General features: G+C 30.8%; 1 protein-coding gene across 1 annotated transcript in view; it reads right to left on the reverse strand.

The window, feature by feature from the left end:
* Nucleotides 1–18,091, reverse strand: part of LOC129965553 (dynein axonemal heavy chain 5-like) — a 272,814-nt gene that overhangs the window by 238,631 nt on the left and 16,092 nt on the right. The window contains exons 7-11 of the mRNA XM_056079546.1: nucleotides 16,754–16,917; nucleotides 13,921–14,128; nucleotides 6,774–6,935; nucleotides 4,341–4,565; nucleotides 49–221 (exon numbers count right to left, since the gene is read on the reverse strand). Of these exons, the coding sequence (XP_055935521.1) occupies nucleotides 49–221; nucleotides 4,341–4,565; nucleotides 6,774–6,935; nucleotides 13,921–14,128; nucleotides 16,754–16,917 (932 nt within the window). The remainder of the gene's footprint in view (nucleotides 1–48; nucleotides 222–4,340; nucleotides 4,566–6,773; nucleotides 6,936–13,920; nucleotides 14,129–16,753; nucleotides 16,918–18,091) is intronic.

Below are 18,091 nucleotides of genomic sequence, written 5' to 3' on the forward strand. Positions count from 1 at the left end.
ACTCGGCAATTTTTACTCTCGCATTCAAAACATATGCATTTACTTTACCTGTCGGTCAGAGGGGTGATGACCAGTCTCTCAGTGCAGCCCAAGAACTCATTCTGATAGGTGAACTGGACATCCGTAATGCCTATCACAGTCTGGTCATCGTCGGCTTCGAAGTAAAAACGAAACTGCTTCACCCATTCGAAATCTTTTGCAGACTTGATACCGAAGCGGCACTGGAAAAAAGGGATGATTACTATGTAAAATTGAGTTATTGGATAATACAATTATGTTTAGAAAGGGCAAAAAAAATTAATGTAAATGTAAATTGAGTGTATTTCTTTGTACGTCATTCACATTCAAGTTTCTCTTTCAAGAAATCTGTTATTTTTGATGTTTGATTTTTTATTGCTGAAATATATGCTTAGAGAGATTTTCAAATTATGTATAGTTATGTATATTATGTTCCAATATAGGCTTAGGGAGATATCAAATTATGTCAATGTCAAATTTCTATGGAATTTGCTCTTCTTGAGAAATCCATTCTTTAGTCTGCTAAAAAAATTTTACAAATAATTTCCTATCCATTTCCTGCATTTCTGCCACTATAAACGGCGGGGAGCCATAAAAGTGTCATTAATTGACTGATCCAGTCCCTGTTTGAATTACAGAATCAATTTTAGCATATGAGCTACTCAAAATGTTTTTATATATGTCCGATATTCTTACATTTTAATGTTTTTCGGATACAGATGAGTGCAGTTTAATAAGTAAAAACTATAAATTTCTAAAACTATAAAAAAAATAATTTCAGAATCTTATTTTGAAAGTTCACTCTCGTACAAACTGAATGTCTAATTCTTACCGTAAACTTCTAAAACTATCCCGAGAGAAAAAACAATTCATCACTGTCAAGTATAAATAGCTGACAGTTCTTCTCTGATGATATCGTTGGTGATACAACCTACGTCCATCATTTGAAACATGGCCTACCACCATATAACTTACACAGAGCGGGCTATTTAATGAAAATATTAATACGCTTCGAAGCAACATTTTTCTAAAATTCGATTTAAAAAGGACAGAAGCGCAAAATCAAAAATAAATAAATAACTGAAGAAATTAGATTTCACAATTTTACCAATTTTCTTTAAATCATTATCAATTTGAGAGTTGAAGAGTGAAGCAGCGTTCACACGAGGTCAACTATTACCACGCCTAACTCCTGGAAATTATGTACTCCAAAGAACAAATGGCAGCCGGGCATAACTATTTGCCATTGTCCCGATCATTCTGTCTTAATTGTTTACATTACGACAATATCAGGACAACAATAAAAAGACAACTATTGTGCGCAGCAGTTGGCCTCATGTGAAAGCACCTTGATGTACACTCATATTTGTTGCATTCTTGAGATATTTTTAGCGAGGCAATGATTATTGTCCGGATACTATCTGTACATCGTCACATGCATGATATAAAAACTAATCAAAACTCTCTATAGTGCAGATGGTTGGACATCGAGCAACCAAATTTAATAATTACGTCTTGGGTTATAAGTACTCGCTAAGGATGTTTCAAACTTCTCATTATATTTATGATTAAATATAAATCGAAATTTTAAAGTTCTTTCAACTTTATTTCGGAATATATTGTAGCACAGAAATCACTTTTAGAATATTTAAAATTAAAAACAATTAGAATTTCATTGATACTAGTTTTATTTCCATACATATTTATTTATCTTAAATTTTAATAATTTAAAAAATATTTTTATTATGTTTTACACAAATTTAAAATATTAATTAAGTTATATTTTGTAATTATATTGCTTGTTATTAAGTAATTAAATTGTAATTACTATTATTTAATAGCTTACTAATTTAGTATATATTATAATATTTTAAATATATTTTACTTTTTGCTGTTTTAGTTACTGCACTTGTACACATTCCTATTGTAAAGATATTAAATGCATTTTTGTGTGTACATTATAGTACTTTAATTAAGAGTAAATTTATAAAAAAAATATTATGAAGAAAGAGGAATTAAGTCTAAAATAATAAGTTACAATATTTCGGGTTAGAGATTGCGAACTTTTTTTCTTTAATTCTAATGTTTTTTGTATGTATACCTTTAAGAAAGAATCTATTTTGTAATTCTAATCGTTTAATTATATTCCAAGAGGGGGAAACCACAATAGCCATCAAAATATTAAGAAATGATACTTAATTTGAAAGCTTAAAATTTCTGTACTTGATTTGAAAAGACGCCATCAGTTGCTGATAATTGAATGTGTAGATGTATACTGATTAATTAACCCTTAATTACTCTGTATTATAATGCGTTATTACCAGAAGTCGAGTTTTCCATGAACAAAAGCTGTTTGTCAACTTCACTTTGTTTTCACTGAATGATATCTTATTGTCTGCAACAGAATGAAATATTGCGATAAAAAGGAGCAAAATGAAATCTCTCTTGATAAAAGATCTCTGTCTCATTTCAGTTAATGCGTCATAGATTTAAAGATATGGCATTCAATCTAATTGTTATTGACATTTTTCAATCTGACTTACAGTATGACGCTCTAAAATTTTCATGCAAAGATCTGAATAATTTTGGACTGATTTGTTACTTTATTGAATAAAATTTAGAATTTAAATAATTTATTGAATTAACGTTCCAAGTTTTCCATTTTAATAAAGAAACTTGAACGAGATGCAAGAAAGGAAAAATATATATCCGGTTTATATAAATATATCGGACTATCCGGCTTAGTTTTCTTTCATCGTAATTAAATGAGGAAGTTGAAATGCAGAAGCAGTCATCTATTAAGGACGTTTACAAAAACTAAACACTCTAACTTTTGACTCTTATATTAGGATTACCTTTTCATATCTGTGTCATCATTTATCAGTGAAAAATAAAATCTGCTTTGAGTCAATTTTCTTAAGAATTTGGGCCTACGATTTACATTAATTTTTGTTTATGTTTCCTGCACTTAAGTTAGGCAATACAGTATTTATGTTAAAATGTGTATTATTATTCGGGAGTGATAGCGAAAGTATGCAAGACATTGAATAAGCGAAGAGCTACATCCTGACTGCATTCAGGCAACTATGAAGAACTCAGTTAATGTTATGATTTGATCCTGCATGTCAGCAGATGGTATTGGTCTTCTTCATGCTATCGATGGGACATTAAATGCAAGAAAATACATTGACACTATTCTAGAGCCAAAATTTACACCTTCCATCAGTGATCTCTTTTCCAACAACGCATCATTTATTTTTCATCAGGATTCAGCTCCTTCCCACAAAGCAAAAATATCGAAAGTGTGATTTAATACAAAGAGCAATGAATTGTTATCATGGCATCAAAATTATTGAGAACTTATGGCACTGTTTGAAAACTCTAGGACATATGAAGCATTCATCAAATAAAAAAGAATTAATTTGGACTATAATTGTTTCCTGACTGGAAATTTTTAATGGATTGTTATAATTAAGATACATTCATAATATACACATGTTATATTTATAATTTATATTAAATATACGTTAAACTATAGACACCTCTGGCCACAGAATTACAGTTCATAGTTTGATCAATCCTTGATTCAAACATTTTTTTTTTTTTTCGAATTCGTTAAAAGTAGGCTGATATCAGTAATATTATCATCAACAATATTGTAAGATGTATAGTTTGACATTTTACAATATTATAAGCTTCTGTACAATATCATGCTATGTGTGAATATTGTATCATATCGTTTTATATTGTGCGATATCTACGTGTATGGGGAAATACTGAAAGTTGATTGTTATTCAAAACAGAATTACCGCATTATAGATTGTTATTTTTCATACTAAAGGATATTTCAAATTTTATTTTCGCAACAATTTCTTTAATTCTGGTAGTTCCTTCGTTTTCAAGATAGTATTAAATTATAGCATAGTTTTAAATAGATTCGGCCATTCTTTAATATGAGCAAATTTATCGTTTTAAGCAATTAATAAGTTTTGAAATGAAACTAGATTATATTTTTGCGAAAATATCTCTCTAGTTTTGATTGGTACCAAATTTATCTTTAATAGGAATAGTTTAAAAGATAAGTGAATCAGATATAAAAGATCCGATTGCGTCGTCTGAATTAGGAGTAATTTTTTCATGGTATAAAAAACTACTACGAATACTTGACCTTGCTTGAAGATGGAAAAAAAATATATCATTTAAAATTTTTGTTTTCATGTATGGTTTTTTTCCCTTTTTACTTTCGATAATGGTTCTATTTTATTCTCATTTCATTTCAAAACTATGTGAGCAAAAATAATAATGTGACATCTTGTATATACCAGATCGTTGAATATATCTCTTTGGTGCACATGAACTGTGATTAAAGTTTCGAATTTGGTGCGTTCTACCACCCCCAGGTCTTTTGTAGTCTCCTCTATGAGGGTGTTCAGCAGCTCCAGGAACAGTTCATTCGTTTGCTGCATGACTTTCTTGTCTTGGGTGGAATAGGCGAGAGCAACTTCTGATTCTCGCGTCCATATTATCTGAAGACACAGCAATCCCACCTAAAAAATAAAAACAATTGTGAAGGAATATGTTTTAATTGATTTGAAAAGCAGTATTACTCGAAATTAAATTGTGAATGGGTTTTTATTTACATTCATTTCAGGAAATCAAACTGTTTAAAGTAATGTATTTCGCTGTCACTTCAAAAATTCACATCAAAAATGGGGGAAGGAAAACTTTCGGTATAGTGGTTGTTTTTAGCGTTCCTGGTTGGTATAATAATGATGTGGAATCGAGTAATTTCCTGTTCATAGTGGGACGAACTTCTTATAGGAAGGGTTATACCATAACCCATGATGATAATTCAGACGACTCAACCATAGTTCTCGCCCATGCTGTTGCAACGTTCTGATCGTTTAATTTAAATCATATGCCTTTAAGTGGAATTGGGATGATTTAAGTATGCTTACTTCACAATTACATAAGAAAAGAAGCACCATTCTTAAATCAAACTATTAAAATAGTATACTTCACTATAACTTCAAAAATGGGAAAAAGGAACTTCAGTTATATTGGTTGTTTCTAGTGGGTATAGTAATTTTGAGGGGTCGAGTAACTTCTTATCGATTGTGAGACGTGCCTCTTATAGGAAGGGCTATACCATAGCCGGTAATTATCATTAGAATTCAACTCCCTCTTGTGCTGTCGTGACATTCCAATCTTTAATTCAAATCGTATGCCTTTAAGGGGGGTCGGGGTGGTTTAAGTATGTTCACTTTACTATCGCCTATGAAGAAGTCCTATTTTCAAATACTATTAAATTAATATGCCTCACTATCACTTCAAAAATGGGGAAGAGAACTTCCAGTATAGTGTTTGCTTTTTGCCATCGTAGTTGGTATAATAATAGTGTGGGATATAGTAACTTCCTGCGAACAGTGGAACGTGCCACTTATAGGAGGGGTTGCACCGTAGATGGTGATGATCATTAAGATTCAACTATAGTTCCTGCCTACGGTATCGCAACGTTCATATTGTTTAATTTAAATCGTACATCTTGGTTAGGTGGTTCGAGTATGCTTTTTTCATTAACACACGTGAAAAAGCATCTTTCTCATCGATTAACTTCCTGAGGGATATTGTAGCGAATTTTTACCTTTATTACTCAATGTTTTTAGCAGATGTAGAACTATATTCATTGATTGACATTCAAGCACTTTATGATGAATTTGAATGGGTCCAGATTGGGGAATGGGACGATTTCATGCTGTTAAATAAGAAGAGAGATCTAACGGAAGGTGGCCCCCTCCATCCCACTTGCTTAGAGTATCATTATCTTCGCCTTCTCTGAGAAATGGTATGAAAAGAATAAAATGTGGTCAGTTGAGCCTTAGATTCGAGAATGGTCAGTTGGAAGACAGAAGAATGAAAAGTGCCAGAATTATTTACATCGAATGACGCCAAGATGCCGCCAGGATTCATATAACACCACCAGAAAGACTTCAGAATGTGACGGTTAGACAAATCAGCCGTGGATTTTAAGGAACAAAGACGTACAAAAAGATCTACGCCACTTTTCAAGACTTCCATAAGAAACATTCAACACTTCTTGGAAAGAATCGACAAAAAATTCAAATATACTACCCATCACTTCCAAAGAATGCTAAGAAACTTCACCATCTCCTACATGTCTAGGACATCACCGTAGCTTTACCACCGACTTGACTCTGGATCGAATTCACCGAAATTCATTCATGTAAGATTTTTCTCTCGATATTTTAATTAAATGTTAACTTATAAGTAAATCCTCAATTTATCTTGCACAATCACTTACTGAGTAATCTCATTTCCATGCAATTACTCTATTCATTTGTTATGTCTGGAAGTTAGGAGCCTTGAGTTCAAGCACTCCGTGACACTCTCCTCGGATCGGCAAATATAAAGTAGAGGAGAGAGTTAGATGTTGAGGCCGGAATCGGATAGAAGGTGAATTTAGTGAAAATAGAATTGTAAAATCTCTGGGGCTAGAATGGAAGTTCTAGGGGCGAAAGCTCAGGTTATGAAAAAGATACTGACCACGTTTTAACGGTAAGAACAACAATTAATTTGCACTTAACTTGATATAAAATGATTTTTTCATATTATATATGAAGATCAAGAATAAAAAATAATTCATGATGAACTGCTTGGAATTTTTATTCACTGTAAGTTCGATGAAAAAGAGACGAAATATCTTATATAAAATTATCATATTAAATTATTTCTACCTGCGCCGGATGTTCTCTTAGGAAATCCATGAGAGTGAATTTTGGTCTCGTTGTGGACAGAGCAGCTTTACGAATGACGGAATGCAGGGATTGGTGAGACATCTTCAGGAGGTTCATCAGCCAACTTTCCACGTTTCCTTCCGCTTTCACTGGCTTATTCAGCTGAAGAAAAAAGAAAGAAGAAAAATTTACATTGAAAAAGTTGAAGATAAAAGAAATATGTCTTCGACTACCTACATTTATTTGTTTGTTTACGATTTTTAATTACCGTGTTATCTTAATAAAAAAATTTTTTCTTTGAAACTGATTTTGTGATTTAGAAAAGTTTATTTTCTGTTAATTAATTGCTATGACATATTTTTGTCATCAAAATATTAAATTAGTTGCAATACTTTTTTGAATTTTGAAATCAGAAATCCTATGTTCTTGTATGCCTAGAAATGCTATACCCGCATATCTGCTATGGATTGATCAAATTTCTTTATCTTGTATACTATTGCAAAAATATTAAATTTTATTACATCATCCTAATATTAATGAATCTGTTTCTTAAAATCCCTTTTTTCAAATTCACATCACGTTTTTTCTTCTTTTTACCGCTAATTTGAAATACCATTGATTGTAACTAAGTACATCTGAATAAAAGCTTAAGGTTTAGTGGGGTAAGTTTTTTTAAGATAAGTTTTAAATTGTTACTCATGCTAAAATTCAATTTCATTCAATTTAACCCTTTTATTAAATCTAGATCTATAAGAACACTTTAAAATGAAAAAAAACTAGAACATTTTTTTTTTTTTTTTGTTACTGAATAATAAATTACCTTTCTTGATATGTTATCTTTTAGAAAACAAAGGAACGTGACTTGCACCGCTTCAACTTTAAACCGTCTATCTGATTTAAAAAAAAAAAAAAAAAAAAAAAAAACGACACCAATTTCGAATGATTGTACGCATGTCTCAAGATTTATAAAATAATAAAAGTTTTGATGCTTAACAAAAAATGAAATATAACGTGGAAAAATTAATATTCGACATGAATAGGAATTAAAATCTACGTTATATTTTAGTATGTTGAACCAATATTTCCTAAACGTAGAGTGACATCTGTTCAGAGTAATGTGTATTCAGCACAATAAATATTACAAAGTAATGTGTATTTAGAGTAATGTGTATTCAACATAATAAATATTACAAAGTAGTGTATTTAGAGTAATGTGTATTCAGCACAATAAATATTACAAAGTAATGTGTATTCAACATAATAAATATTACAAAGTAGTGTATTTAGAGTAATGTGTATTCAACATAATAAATATTACAAAGTAGTGTATTTAGAGTAATGTGTGTTCAGAGTAATAATTGTTGCAGATAATGTTTATTCAGAGTAACATGTATTACAGAGTAACGAGCCATGCAATTACTCTGCAATATTTATTAATATTACGCTGCAATATTCATTCAGGGTAATAAATATTGCTGAGTAAGATTTATTTAGAGTAATGGGTATTACAGAGTAATGTGTATTCAACATAATAAATATTACAAAGTAGTGTATTTAGAGTAATGTGTATTCAACATAATAAATATTACAAAGTAGTGTATTTAGAGTAATGTGTATTCAACATAATAAATATTACAAAGTAGTGTATTTAGAGTAATGTGTATTCAACATAATAAATATTACAAAGTAGTGTATTTAGAGTAATGTGTATTCAACATAATAAATATTACAAAGTAGTGTATTTAGAGTAATGTGTATTCAACATAATAAATATTACAAAGTAGTGTATTTAGAGTAATGTGTATTCAACATAATAAATATTACAAAGTAGTGTATTTAGAGTAATGTGTATTCAACATAATAAATATTACAAAGTAGTGTATTTAGAGTAATGTGTATTCAACATAATAAATATTACAAAGTAGTGTATTTAGAGTAATGTGTATTCAACATAATAAATATTACAAAGTAGTGTATTTAGAGTAATGTGTGTTCAGAGTAATAATTGTTGCAGATAATGTTTATTCAGAGTAACATGTATTACAGAGTAACGAGCCATGCAATTACTCTGCAATATTTATTAATATTACGCTGCAATATTCATTCAGAGTAATAAATATTGCTGAGTAAGATTTATTTAGAGTAATGGGTATTACAGAGTAATGTGTATTCAACATAATAAATATTACAAAGTAGTGTATTTAGAGTAATGTGTATTCAACATAATAAATATTACAAAGTAGTGTATTTAGAGTAATGTGTATTCAACATAATAAATATTACAAAGTAGTGTATTTAGAGTAATGTGTATTCAACATAATAAATATTACAAAGTAGTGTATTTAGAGTAATGTGTGTTCAGAGTAATAATTGTTGCAGAGTAATGTGTATTCAGAGTAACATGTATTACAGAGTAATGTGTATTCAGCATAATAAATATTACAAAGTAATGTGTATTTAGAGTAATGTATATTCAGAGTAATGTGTGCTCACAGTTATAATTATTGCAGATAATGTTTATTCAGAGTAACATGTATTACAGAGTAACGCGTCATGCAATTACTCTGCAATATTTATGACGCTGCTTAAATATTTATTACACTAGTTAAATATTTATTATGCTGAATAAATATTGCAGAGTAAGATTTATTTAGAGTAATGGGTATTACAAAGTAATGTGTATTCAGAGTAATTAGTATTACAGAATAATGTGTGTTCAGCGTAATAAATATTGCAGAATAATGTGTATTGCAGTAATGCATATCTCTTAAATATAGAGCAATCTGCATTTATAAATTTTTTTTCGGTTTTTTTTATTAATCTTGTAAATTAGATTAAGCTATTCCAGCTAACCAAACTTGCAATAAATAATTCTTCTGCAATAAATAATGCTATTCGTGTACCTTTTATCTTCAGTGAAAACGATTTGAAATGGAAGATTATTTTTAACATAACATGATAGATCGTACATTTTTTTTCTGGCAAGAAAAAAATATTGTAACTTTTTACATTTTTTTTATCAGTACAAAATGAAATAATAAATTATGCAATGAAGCCGACCGTGCTTTTATTATATCACAAATAATATGGAGAATGTTTATTCCGATAAAAATCGATAAACCCTGTAATCTGAAAATATGGCTACGTCATACGAATGATAAATAAAATAAATTTGATACTGATTTCAACTTTCGTGATTTCTGAAGTAAATTTTTTTAAGTTGAAGCAAGTTTTCCTAATTGTAAAATGCAATAATTTTTTTCTTATTATAAACTGTAAGTCATTGCAGTTCGTCAAAGAACATATAATGAATAAATAGAAAACAAATGGTGTAATTAAAAAAAGAAAGGGTAAAAAACTTTCTTGTCTCTCTCTCTCTATATATATTGAGTGTTTTTATATGGTATTTTTGTTATTATTGTTATTTTTGTTATTGTATTTTTACTTATTAGTGGATATTTTCTTCTAATTTTATTGTTTTGCATTTTCCTTTCTGTTAAAATGGTATCTCTCTTGGGCCTAATTTCAGGGGATTTTCGGGTCACGAGGAATCATTATTAAACTTTATTGTCTGCATTCCTTCACAGAAAAAAATCCCTGCCTAAGGGTGACCCTTGAAAAAGTCTTCAGGCTGGATTCTTTTTTTATTTGGTTTAATTTGATTTTCTTATTAACTTGATTTTATTACTTTTGTCTCAATTCATATGTGTTTTAGAAGTAACCGCATTTGCGATCTCTAAATACTATGAAGTTTTTACTGTTCTTTTTTGGTTTTAGTTTGAGTAAGTTTAGTTGAGAAAGTTGAATAAGTTTAGTTTAATAATAATAATAATAATTTTATAATATTTGATAATAATAATTTGATAATTAATTGAATAATAATTTGAATAAGTTTAGTTTTTAGTTGAGATTTCGAAACTATTTCGTTTCATTTTAGTTTCGTTTTCAAATTATTTCTTATTTTAGATAGGTTACTTTATATATATATATATATATATATATATGGAACACCCTGGTTACAATTCAAAATTTTTTGGATTAACTTTATTGATTCATTTGCTTAAGAAAAATATGGAAGTTTTCAGATTCTTTTCTTTCGTATAAGCTAGAAATGGTTTTACTTTTTTGTACACGTAATATGCAGAGAGAAAGTATTAGAGTTGTTGAAGAATTTGATATCCTAACTTTTACGAACCTCCAAGTTTTAAGAACTCCATGAATATACATTATTAGAATTATGTCCATTCTGTTTGCATGGATGCGAACACGATGAAGTAAAAGTGCAATGATCTAGGGTGATGAAACTTGGTATGTAGATTTATCATCAAAACTGTGAATGCGTATTAATTTTGGATTAAATCTGCTGTCATTTGTTACTTGTATATCCGCGTTTACATTGCTATAAATTTGTAATGCTGCTCCTCATTGTAGTGGTTTCCATTGTCAGAAAATAGTCTTGCAGACTGCTCAGATGAATGCTGAAGGACGCTGGATCATTAATCTCTTGCCTTGGTGACAAACGTGGCGACTTGGCAATGAATTTGTCGACTTTGGTAACAAAATGGAAGATGACAGAATCAATAGAAATCAGACATTAGAACAATTAGGATGCGAATTACATTAATCATTTTAGAAAGTTTCCGTGACCGACTTTAGTAACTAAAAAAAACCAGAAGACCGAGTTAGAGTCAGTTGAGTTGAGTTAAATTCAAGTGATTAGTTAAAACGAGTATGAAGTCGCGTTTTGAGGTTTGTAGTTGAGTACTGAAGCAGCATTGAGTCATGAGCTGAATAGCAAATCGGTGTTGAGGCGAGCATTCTGTTAATATGAATCGGCAGTCAAATTCAGTCAAAGTCAGTAGCCAATGGAGAAAAGCAGATGTTTGAGAGACGTGAATAATCCTATAAAGTCTCTATTCCTGCGGAGTTCTTAGTGTACTTGTCTGCACTACGATTGTGTTTTATTGTCAGTGTGTTCATGCCTTCCAGCTGAATAAACTTCTTTATATGCTATTGAGCTTATTGGACTGTTTCACCATACACCCACTACACCGGACTCGTTTATTTTTGTGGATTTTTGGATTCAATTATCCATAACAATATGAACGCAGTGATTTAAAAACGCATCGACTTAAATATATAAAATGTGTTTTACAGTCTTATGACCAAAACTGTAAATCTGTATCAAATTTTCATCGAATCTGAAGAAAGGAAATATTCCAAAATACATAACGCAGTTTTCTTCATTCTATAATGAAGCACAAAACCATAACCATAACGCGTCTTCGTTATTAAGGATATTTCCATAAATAAGACTGGTCGGATTGGATACTGCATAAAATTTATATCTCATAATTTTTTTTTCAGCAGCATTTTTATTGACTCAAATAACAGAAAATGCAGGATTGTTCAAAAGAGAAAAACAATGCTTCTTTAAAATATTAATTTCTAATGAACAACAATAGACAAAGACATGATACATCACTTGAAAGGTGAGAGTTCAATGTTTAATTGAATGCAAGATGATATTTCTGTTAAAACTGTCTTTTTCATTTGGTTACGAAAATTGCACCAATTGGAGGTTGTCAGGCGATGTTGTTCTGAATGCTGCTTGTATTTTTGAAGTGAATCCATTGTTGCAGTGCAACGCGCTTTTTATTGTAATTTGAACAGCAATATGTTTATGACACCTTGTCCTAACAGATTTACGGTTAGTACAACAAATTAATAGAAGATGGTTGCATATGGAAAGCGGAGAGTTCTAGTGTCCTCGCACGTCAGTTGAAAATGTTGAGCAAATTCAAAATGCTTCAAAATATAGCCTTACGAAACATCGCTCTGGCTTTTGGAACACAGAAAAGACAAGGCATGTGTACCACCGACGACTGCTACTCTTTAAGATTTGCCAGATCGAATTGTTACTGCAATGATTAAAAAAAACAGGCACCAGTTATTTCAAATACGGCAACAAACGGATTCTTCGATTCAATATTTCTAGCATAAAGAATGGAATTCATACTGAATTCATGAAAAAAAAAAAAAAAAAAATAGAAAACTTTGAAATTCCTTTATCTGACGTATGTGTCTATATATTATCGTTCATTAGAAATAAATTTTTCTTCTCCTCTTGTTCAATAATGTTGTATATTACTTTATTTTTTTCTGAAGTATTTTTTTCACACGCCTATCTCTAACGGCTTAAAAGTTTGCCATATTACACGCCATATGACACGCCGTTATTATTAAACTAAAATAAAATTTCAATTTGAAAGAGTTAGAAACAATAGCAAATCTCCACTCTCATCTGAAGGTCTTTATATGCTGATCAAAAACTTGAGAATATTATAAATACAGTATACTCCCGAGTATCCGGTTAGCGCCTATCTGGCCTAGTTTTCTTTTTGCGTAATTAATTGAGGAAAGCAAGGCACTGCATTGGCAACATTGCCAAGATAATGGAATCGGACGTCTGCTACGATCCTCCTATGTGTCGTGTGCAAATACAAGATGTGACAGGAAAAGAGCAGCGTTCCACTCGCTGTTCATTGTTTCGTCTGTGTAATGGACCTCATTTGTTGCCGCTGTTCCTGTTATAAATCCATAGAACGCGCAGGATTCGTAAATTGTTCTTGGGGTATGCTTAGTGTTTTTTAAGTATACCACAATGAAATGTACAGAATTCATGTTAAAAAATGAACAGTTTATATCCTATAACTTACTTTTTCTCTAATAAATTCTTGATACGTGCAGTGTAGTATATAAACATATATAAACTACCAGTATAGAGCCTTCAATTTTTAACTCGACACGTTACCGGCAACTGCTTCTACGATTCACCTGGCAGCGGCCGCGTTCTCATTCTACTTGGCTTGAGATGAATGGAGGGCTTAGTACACAATAAGAAGGGAAAAAGTACGCATTATAACAATGAGTTTTGGTATAAAAACATTTTTGTCTGGTAATGATGGGCAAATAAATGAGTTCATAGAACTCCGACCTATCCTGCCTGTTATCCAACATCATGCCAGATAGTCGGGTGTGTACTGTATGTACTTCTTATTAATAATTGCTGTGGCATCATCGACTTTCTACACAAAGCAACATCATACAAATATCCCTCTAATAAAATAAAAACAACTACACTCACGGTAATACTTTCTCCTTCGGATGACACAATCGATAATATTCTATTGTAATCCTTCTCCTCAAAAATGAGGGATTTTATGTTGTCGAAGATGCTCAATAGGTGGCTCTGTATGGAGTGGGAGTCGCTGGCTTGTCCTAATATCTCCAGGAGCGCTGGATCGGAGACAAAGAAGAACCGTGGGAACATCAGTCGCTTTTTCTCCAGATATCTAGAATTCATGAAATATTTTCCTTATGAATAATGAAATGTTCAAGATAAAAGTGAGTACCAAACAAGTATTCTCTTAAAGTACTATTGTCACGTAGGTACTTTAGTGTGGAATGCTATGACATACACAAGAAGTAGAGCTAAACCAATTTATTAACTCAACTCTGAACCCTGAATACCGTGACTGAGAGATCTTCGGCTTTTATACTAGCAGAGAAAGTTCCAGAGTACTCTTCTGGAGACAGTAAGAAGAGTCCAGAACACTTGCCGGGTAAACTAAAGGAAGGTCCAGAATCTTCTGGAACACGAAAAAAAGGAAAATATTAATCAAGGAATTAAATATTTACAAAAACTGTGAACCACATTGTCGCTCGCAGGATTCGAACTCACGATCTCTTGCTTATGAGACCAGTGTGATGACCATTCGGCCGTGGAGAGTTGACTGCATCTTTCCAATGCTGCAATATTAAGTTAGGATTCGTCTCCATATTGTTTGTCAGTAAAAATCATTTATAGATTCTTAGTTTTTTTAGATGTATATATGTATAAACACCAACAGATGTATAAACACCAAATGACTTCACTAATGAGAAAAGATAAATTTAAAATGAAAAACTCAAAGATGGCAGTTTTTTTGTTTTGTTTTTTTTTGGAAATTTAAAACTTTTGGTGTAGTAAATTATTCCCCAATTTTTTAACGAACATTTATTCTTTAACCCTTTAAAGGGCCATTTATTTCTAGTCATATTACGTTAAAATATTTTTAGGCTTGAAATTGGAATAAGAAAAAGGATTCATTTAGCTTATTAGATAAATTTAATTTGATTCATTAATTAATTTGGTTAATTAATAATTAAGTAACAAATCAAGACACATCAATATGTGTGAGATAAAGAACTGAAGCATCTAAGTTTCTGTCTTACTAAAAAAAATTGTCAGAACTTATGCCAACCTACATTTCATACAAAGATTGATAAATTTGGTGGGAAGCATACTTCCTACGGCCCTAGAAAGGGTTAAATTAGGCAGGACAGTTTACTTTAATCTATCTTATATAGGAAAGTCGACGGTACTCTGCAAACAATGTAATTGAATTCCTTTCCCTAGTATTTTTAATTGTTGAAGAAGCAATCAAACATGTGGGTCTTATGAAATTCCAAACACTACTAATTGAGATATTTTAGGAATTGAGAATATAAAATATCTAATATAATTGAAATATTTTAGGAATTGAGAATATAAAATATCTAATATAATTGAAATATTTTAGGAATTGAGAATATAAAATATCTAATATAATTGAAATATTTTAGGAATTGAGAATATAAAATATCTAATATAATTGAAATATTTTAGGAATTGAGAATATAAAATATCTAATATAATTGAAATATTTTAGGAATTGAGAATATAAAATATCTAATATAATTGAAATATTTTAGGAATTGAGAATATAAAATATCTAATATAATTGAAATATTTTAGGAATTGAGAATATAAAATATCTAATATAATTGAAATATTTTAGGAATTGAGAATATAAAATATCTAATATAATTGAAATATTTTAGGAATTTTTTGGAATTTTGCTTAATATTCACTCTTAAACAAACTTAATTAGTCTATAATAGCAGTCACTTATACCTTCATATCGTATTAATCTCTTGCATCGTAAATTAGTTGGCAGAAGCTGTACAGTGGCACGCATAGCATTTTATCACACCTCAAAGAATTAATATCTAAATTGCATTAAAAAAGGAATTCTTTCAACTGGAGTCGTTGGTATCATTTTTACTTTCTCTTATACATAGTACAGAGAATTGTGTCGAAAAATTCGAATTCGTGATTTTGACGACTCTCCATGTTTTTGACCACCCTGTGTTTTGAAAAATATTTTGTAAATGTAATAAATTTGTATATATAAACCAAAATTTTGGAAAATATCTGTTTGTCTATGACAAAGATAACAGAAAAACGTTTTGAATTAGATTGTTGAAATTAGAGATACGGTCTTTACGTCAAATTTGCAGATTTCAATTAAAATTTTGAGTAAAATTTGTTGAGAGGATGTCCGGCTGTCCGGATGTTCGAATATCAATTAATATGATAACTACAAAACGAAGACATATAGACGGATAAAATTCAGCACACATATTTAATATCTATAGTGTAGATAGACACCTGTCGAATTTTGAGTCAAATCTAATGAAGGGTTGACCATGTGTTGATCTGTACTACTTCCGAAGTATGTAAACACGGAAATAAAAAACGCGATGATTTGAATATATCAAATTTGGTATCGAATTTCATGACTACAATTGTACAGTTTTGTATCAAGTTTTTATTCCAATTGGTTGAGAAAAATGCGTCTGAAACAAAAATTCGGCTTTCGGATACTCCCACGGATTAATCGCCAAATAGCTCGCCAAGGATGACATGATAGATTCAATAAAAAGGCTAAATTCACGCCAAATGTTAATATTTCTTAACTATTGTATGCCAGTTCCATTCAAGGCATTTTCTGGGGTAGCACCTTTATTAGAGAGTATACGAGAAGGTTTGGGGGAGACCATCCTTCTGGTTTTTCAGTATCAGTATGCGCTAAATAATTTTATATAATTCATACCCTGCTAAGGATTTCTGACAAATTTCTAGTTGCTCTTGTAGGTAAGGCAAAAGTTGCTTCAGCGTATCATCCCCAACACAGCATTCCACGACGTTGCTTTTCTCGTGGGCTCGCATCATAATCTTCACCCACGATTTATCAATTGTGTTAAACCTCTTGGCTTCCTGAAATAAACGAAGATAAACCCATAAACAAATGAAAAGCAATTTAAAGAAACGGAGAATTAAAAAAAAGGAATATTTCTGTATATTGTTTTTTATAGAGCGGTTTCCCAAGATGCCATAACTTGGACAATTTTCTTCTTTTTACTAAATGAGGGGTGTTCAATAAAATTTGATAATTATCGACTATAAACAATACTGAATCAAGCAGCTGAGGTATTGATGTATCAAAAGCAGCTAATATTCTAATTAATTCTATTCTATCTAAAATAAGAAAAGAAAAACAAATTATATTGCTCACGTTGATTTGAGCATAGAAGTTTAAAGGATGTTTTTTATAACAAATATCCATTAAATAGTTTCCATGCTATTGAAAATCATTTTATTATTTTATATTCTGGGATTTTTTTTAAATCTCAAAGTCATTTAAATTTTTGATAAACAAAATGCTGGCATTCTTAATGATTATTTTTTTAGTTTTAGTTAAATTAACGTCCCGTTTTAAGCAACACTAGGGATACTTTGCGACGGAACTTGTCATTTTGAACCGCGGCCAGATGACGAGGACGACACCTGAGCTGGCACCCCCCTCTTCATATCACGCCTCACCAGCGGGAGGATGTTTGACCCTGACGGATTTAACGTCTGACGGTCCTTCGGTGGAATCGGGTCTCGAACCTGAAACCCTATGGTTCACGAGCCGAGACCTTACCACCAGGCCACCGCGGCACTTCTTAATGATCATACCAACATTATTGTTTAGCTTAATTTTTAAAATATTTAATACTATTTTGATGTAAAAATATTTTAAGTGTAAATAAACAGTTTGTTATGACATAATTTCAAGAAAACAGTGAACTACATTTGTAGAATGAACAGTGGTGGATTGATACATTCCGTGGCTTTAGACAGTGCAAGTCTTTTAATGAATTGGCCAATTTAGTTTCCCTTTTCGACATATTTTTAATTTAATGAGAACGTTCATGATTTATTTTATGTCAGTATACATGTGCTTTTATTTATTATGGATTATGTGCTAAAATCCATTTCAATATCCCAAGATTGCTACTTTTCGACGATTCTACCCTCCTGAGTGGTGAGATGCTGAAGGATCAGTGCATTTGCAGGTTCTACTATCTTTCACCTTGGTTTCCACAATATTAGATATTTTTGCGTT

The sequence above is a fragment of the Argiope bruennichi genome, chromosome 4 (assembly GCF_947563725.1).
Source record: "Argiope bruennichi chromosome 4, qqArgBrue1.1, whole genome shotgun sequence".
NCBI lineage: Eukaryota > Metazoa > Arthropoda > Arachnida > Araneae > Araneidae > Argiope > Argiope bruennichi.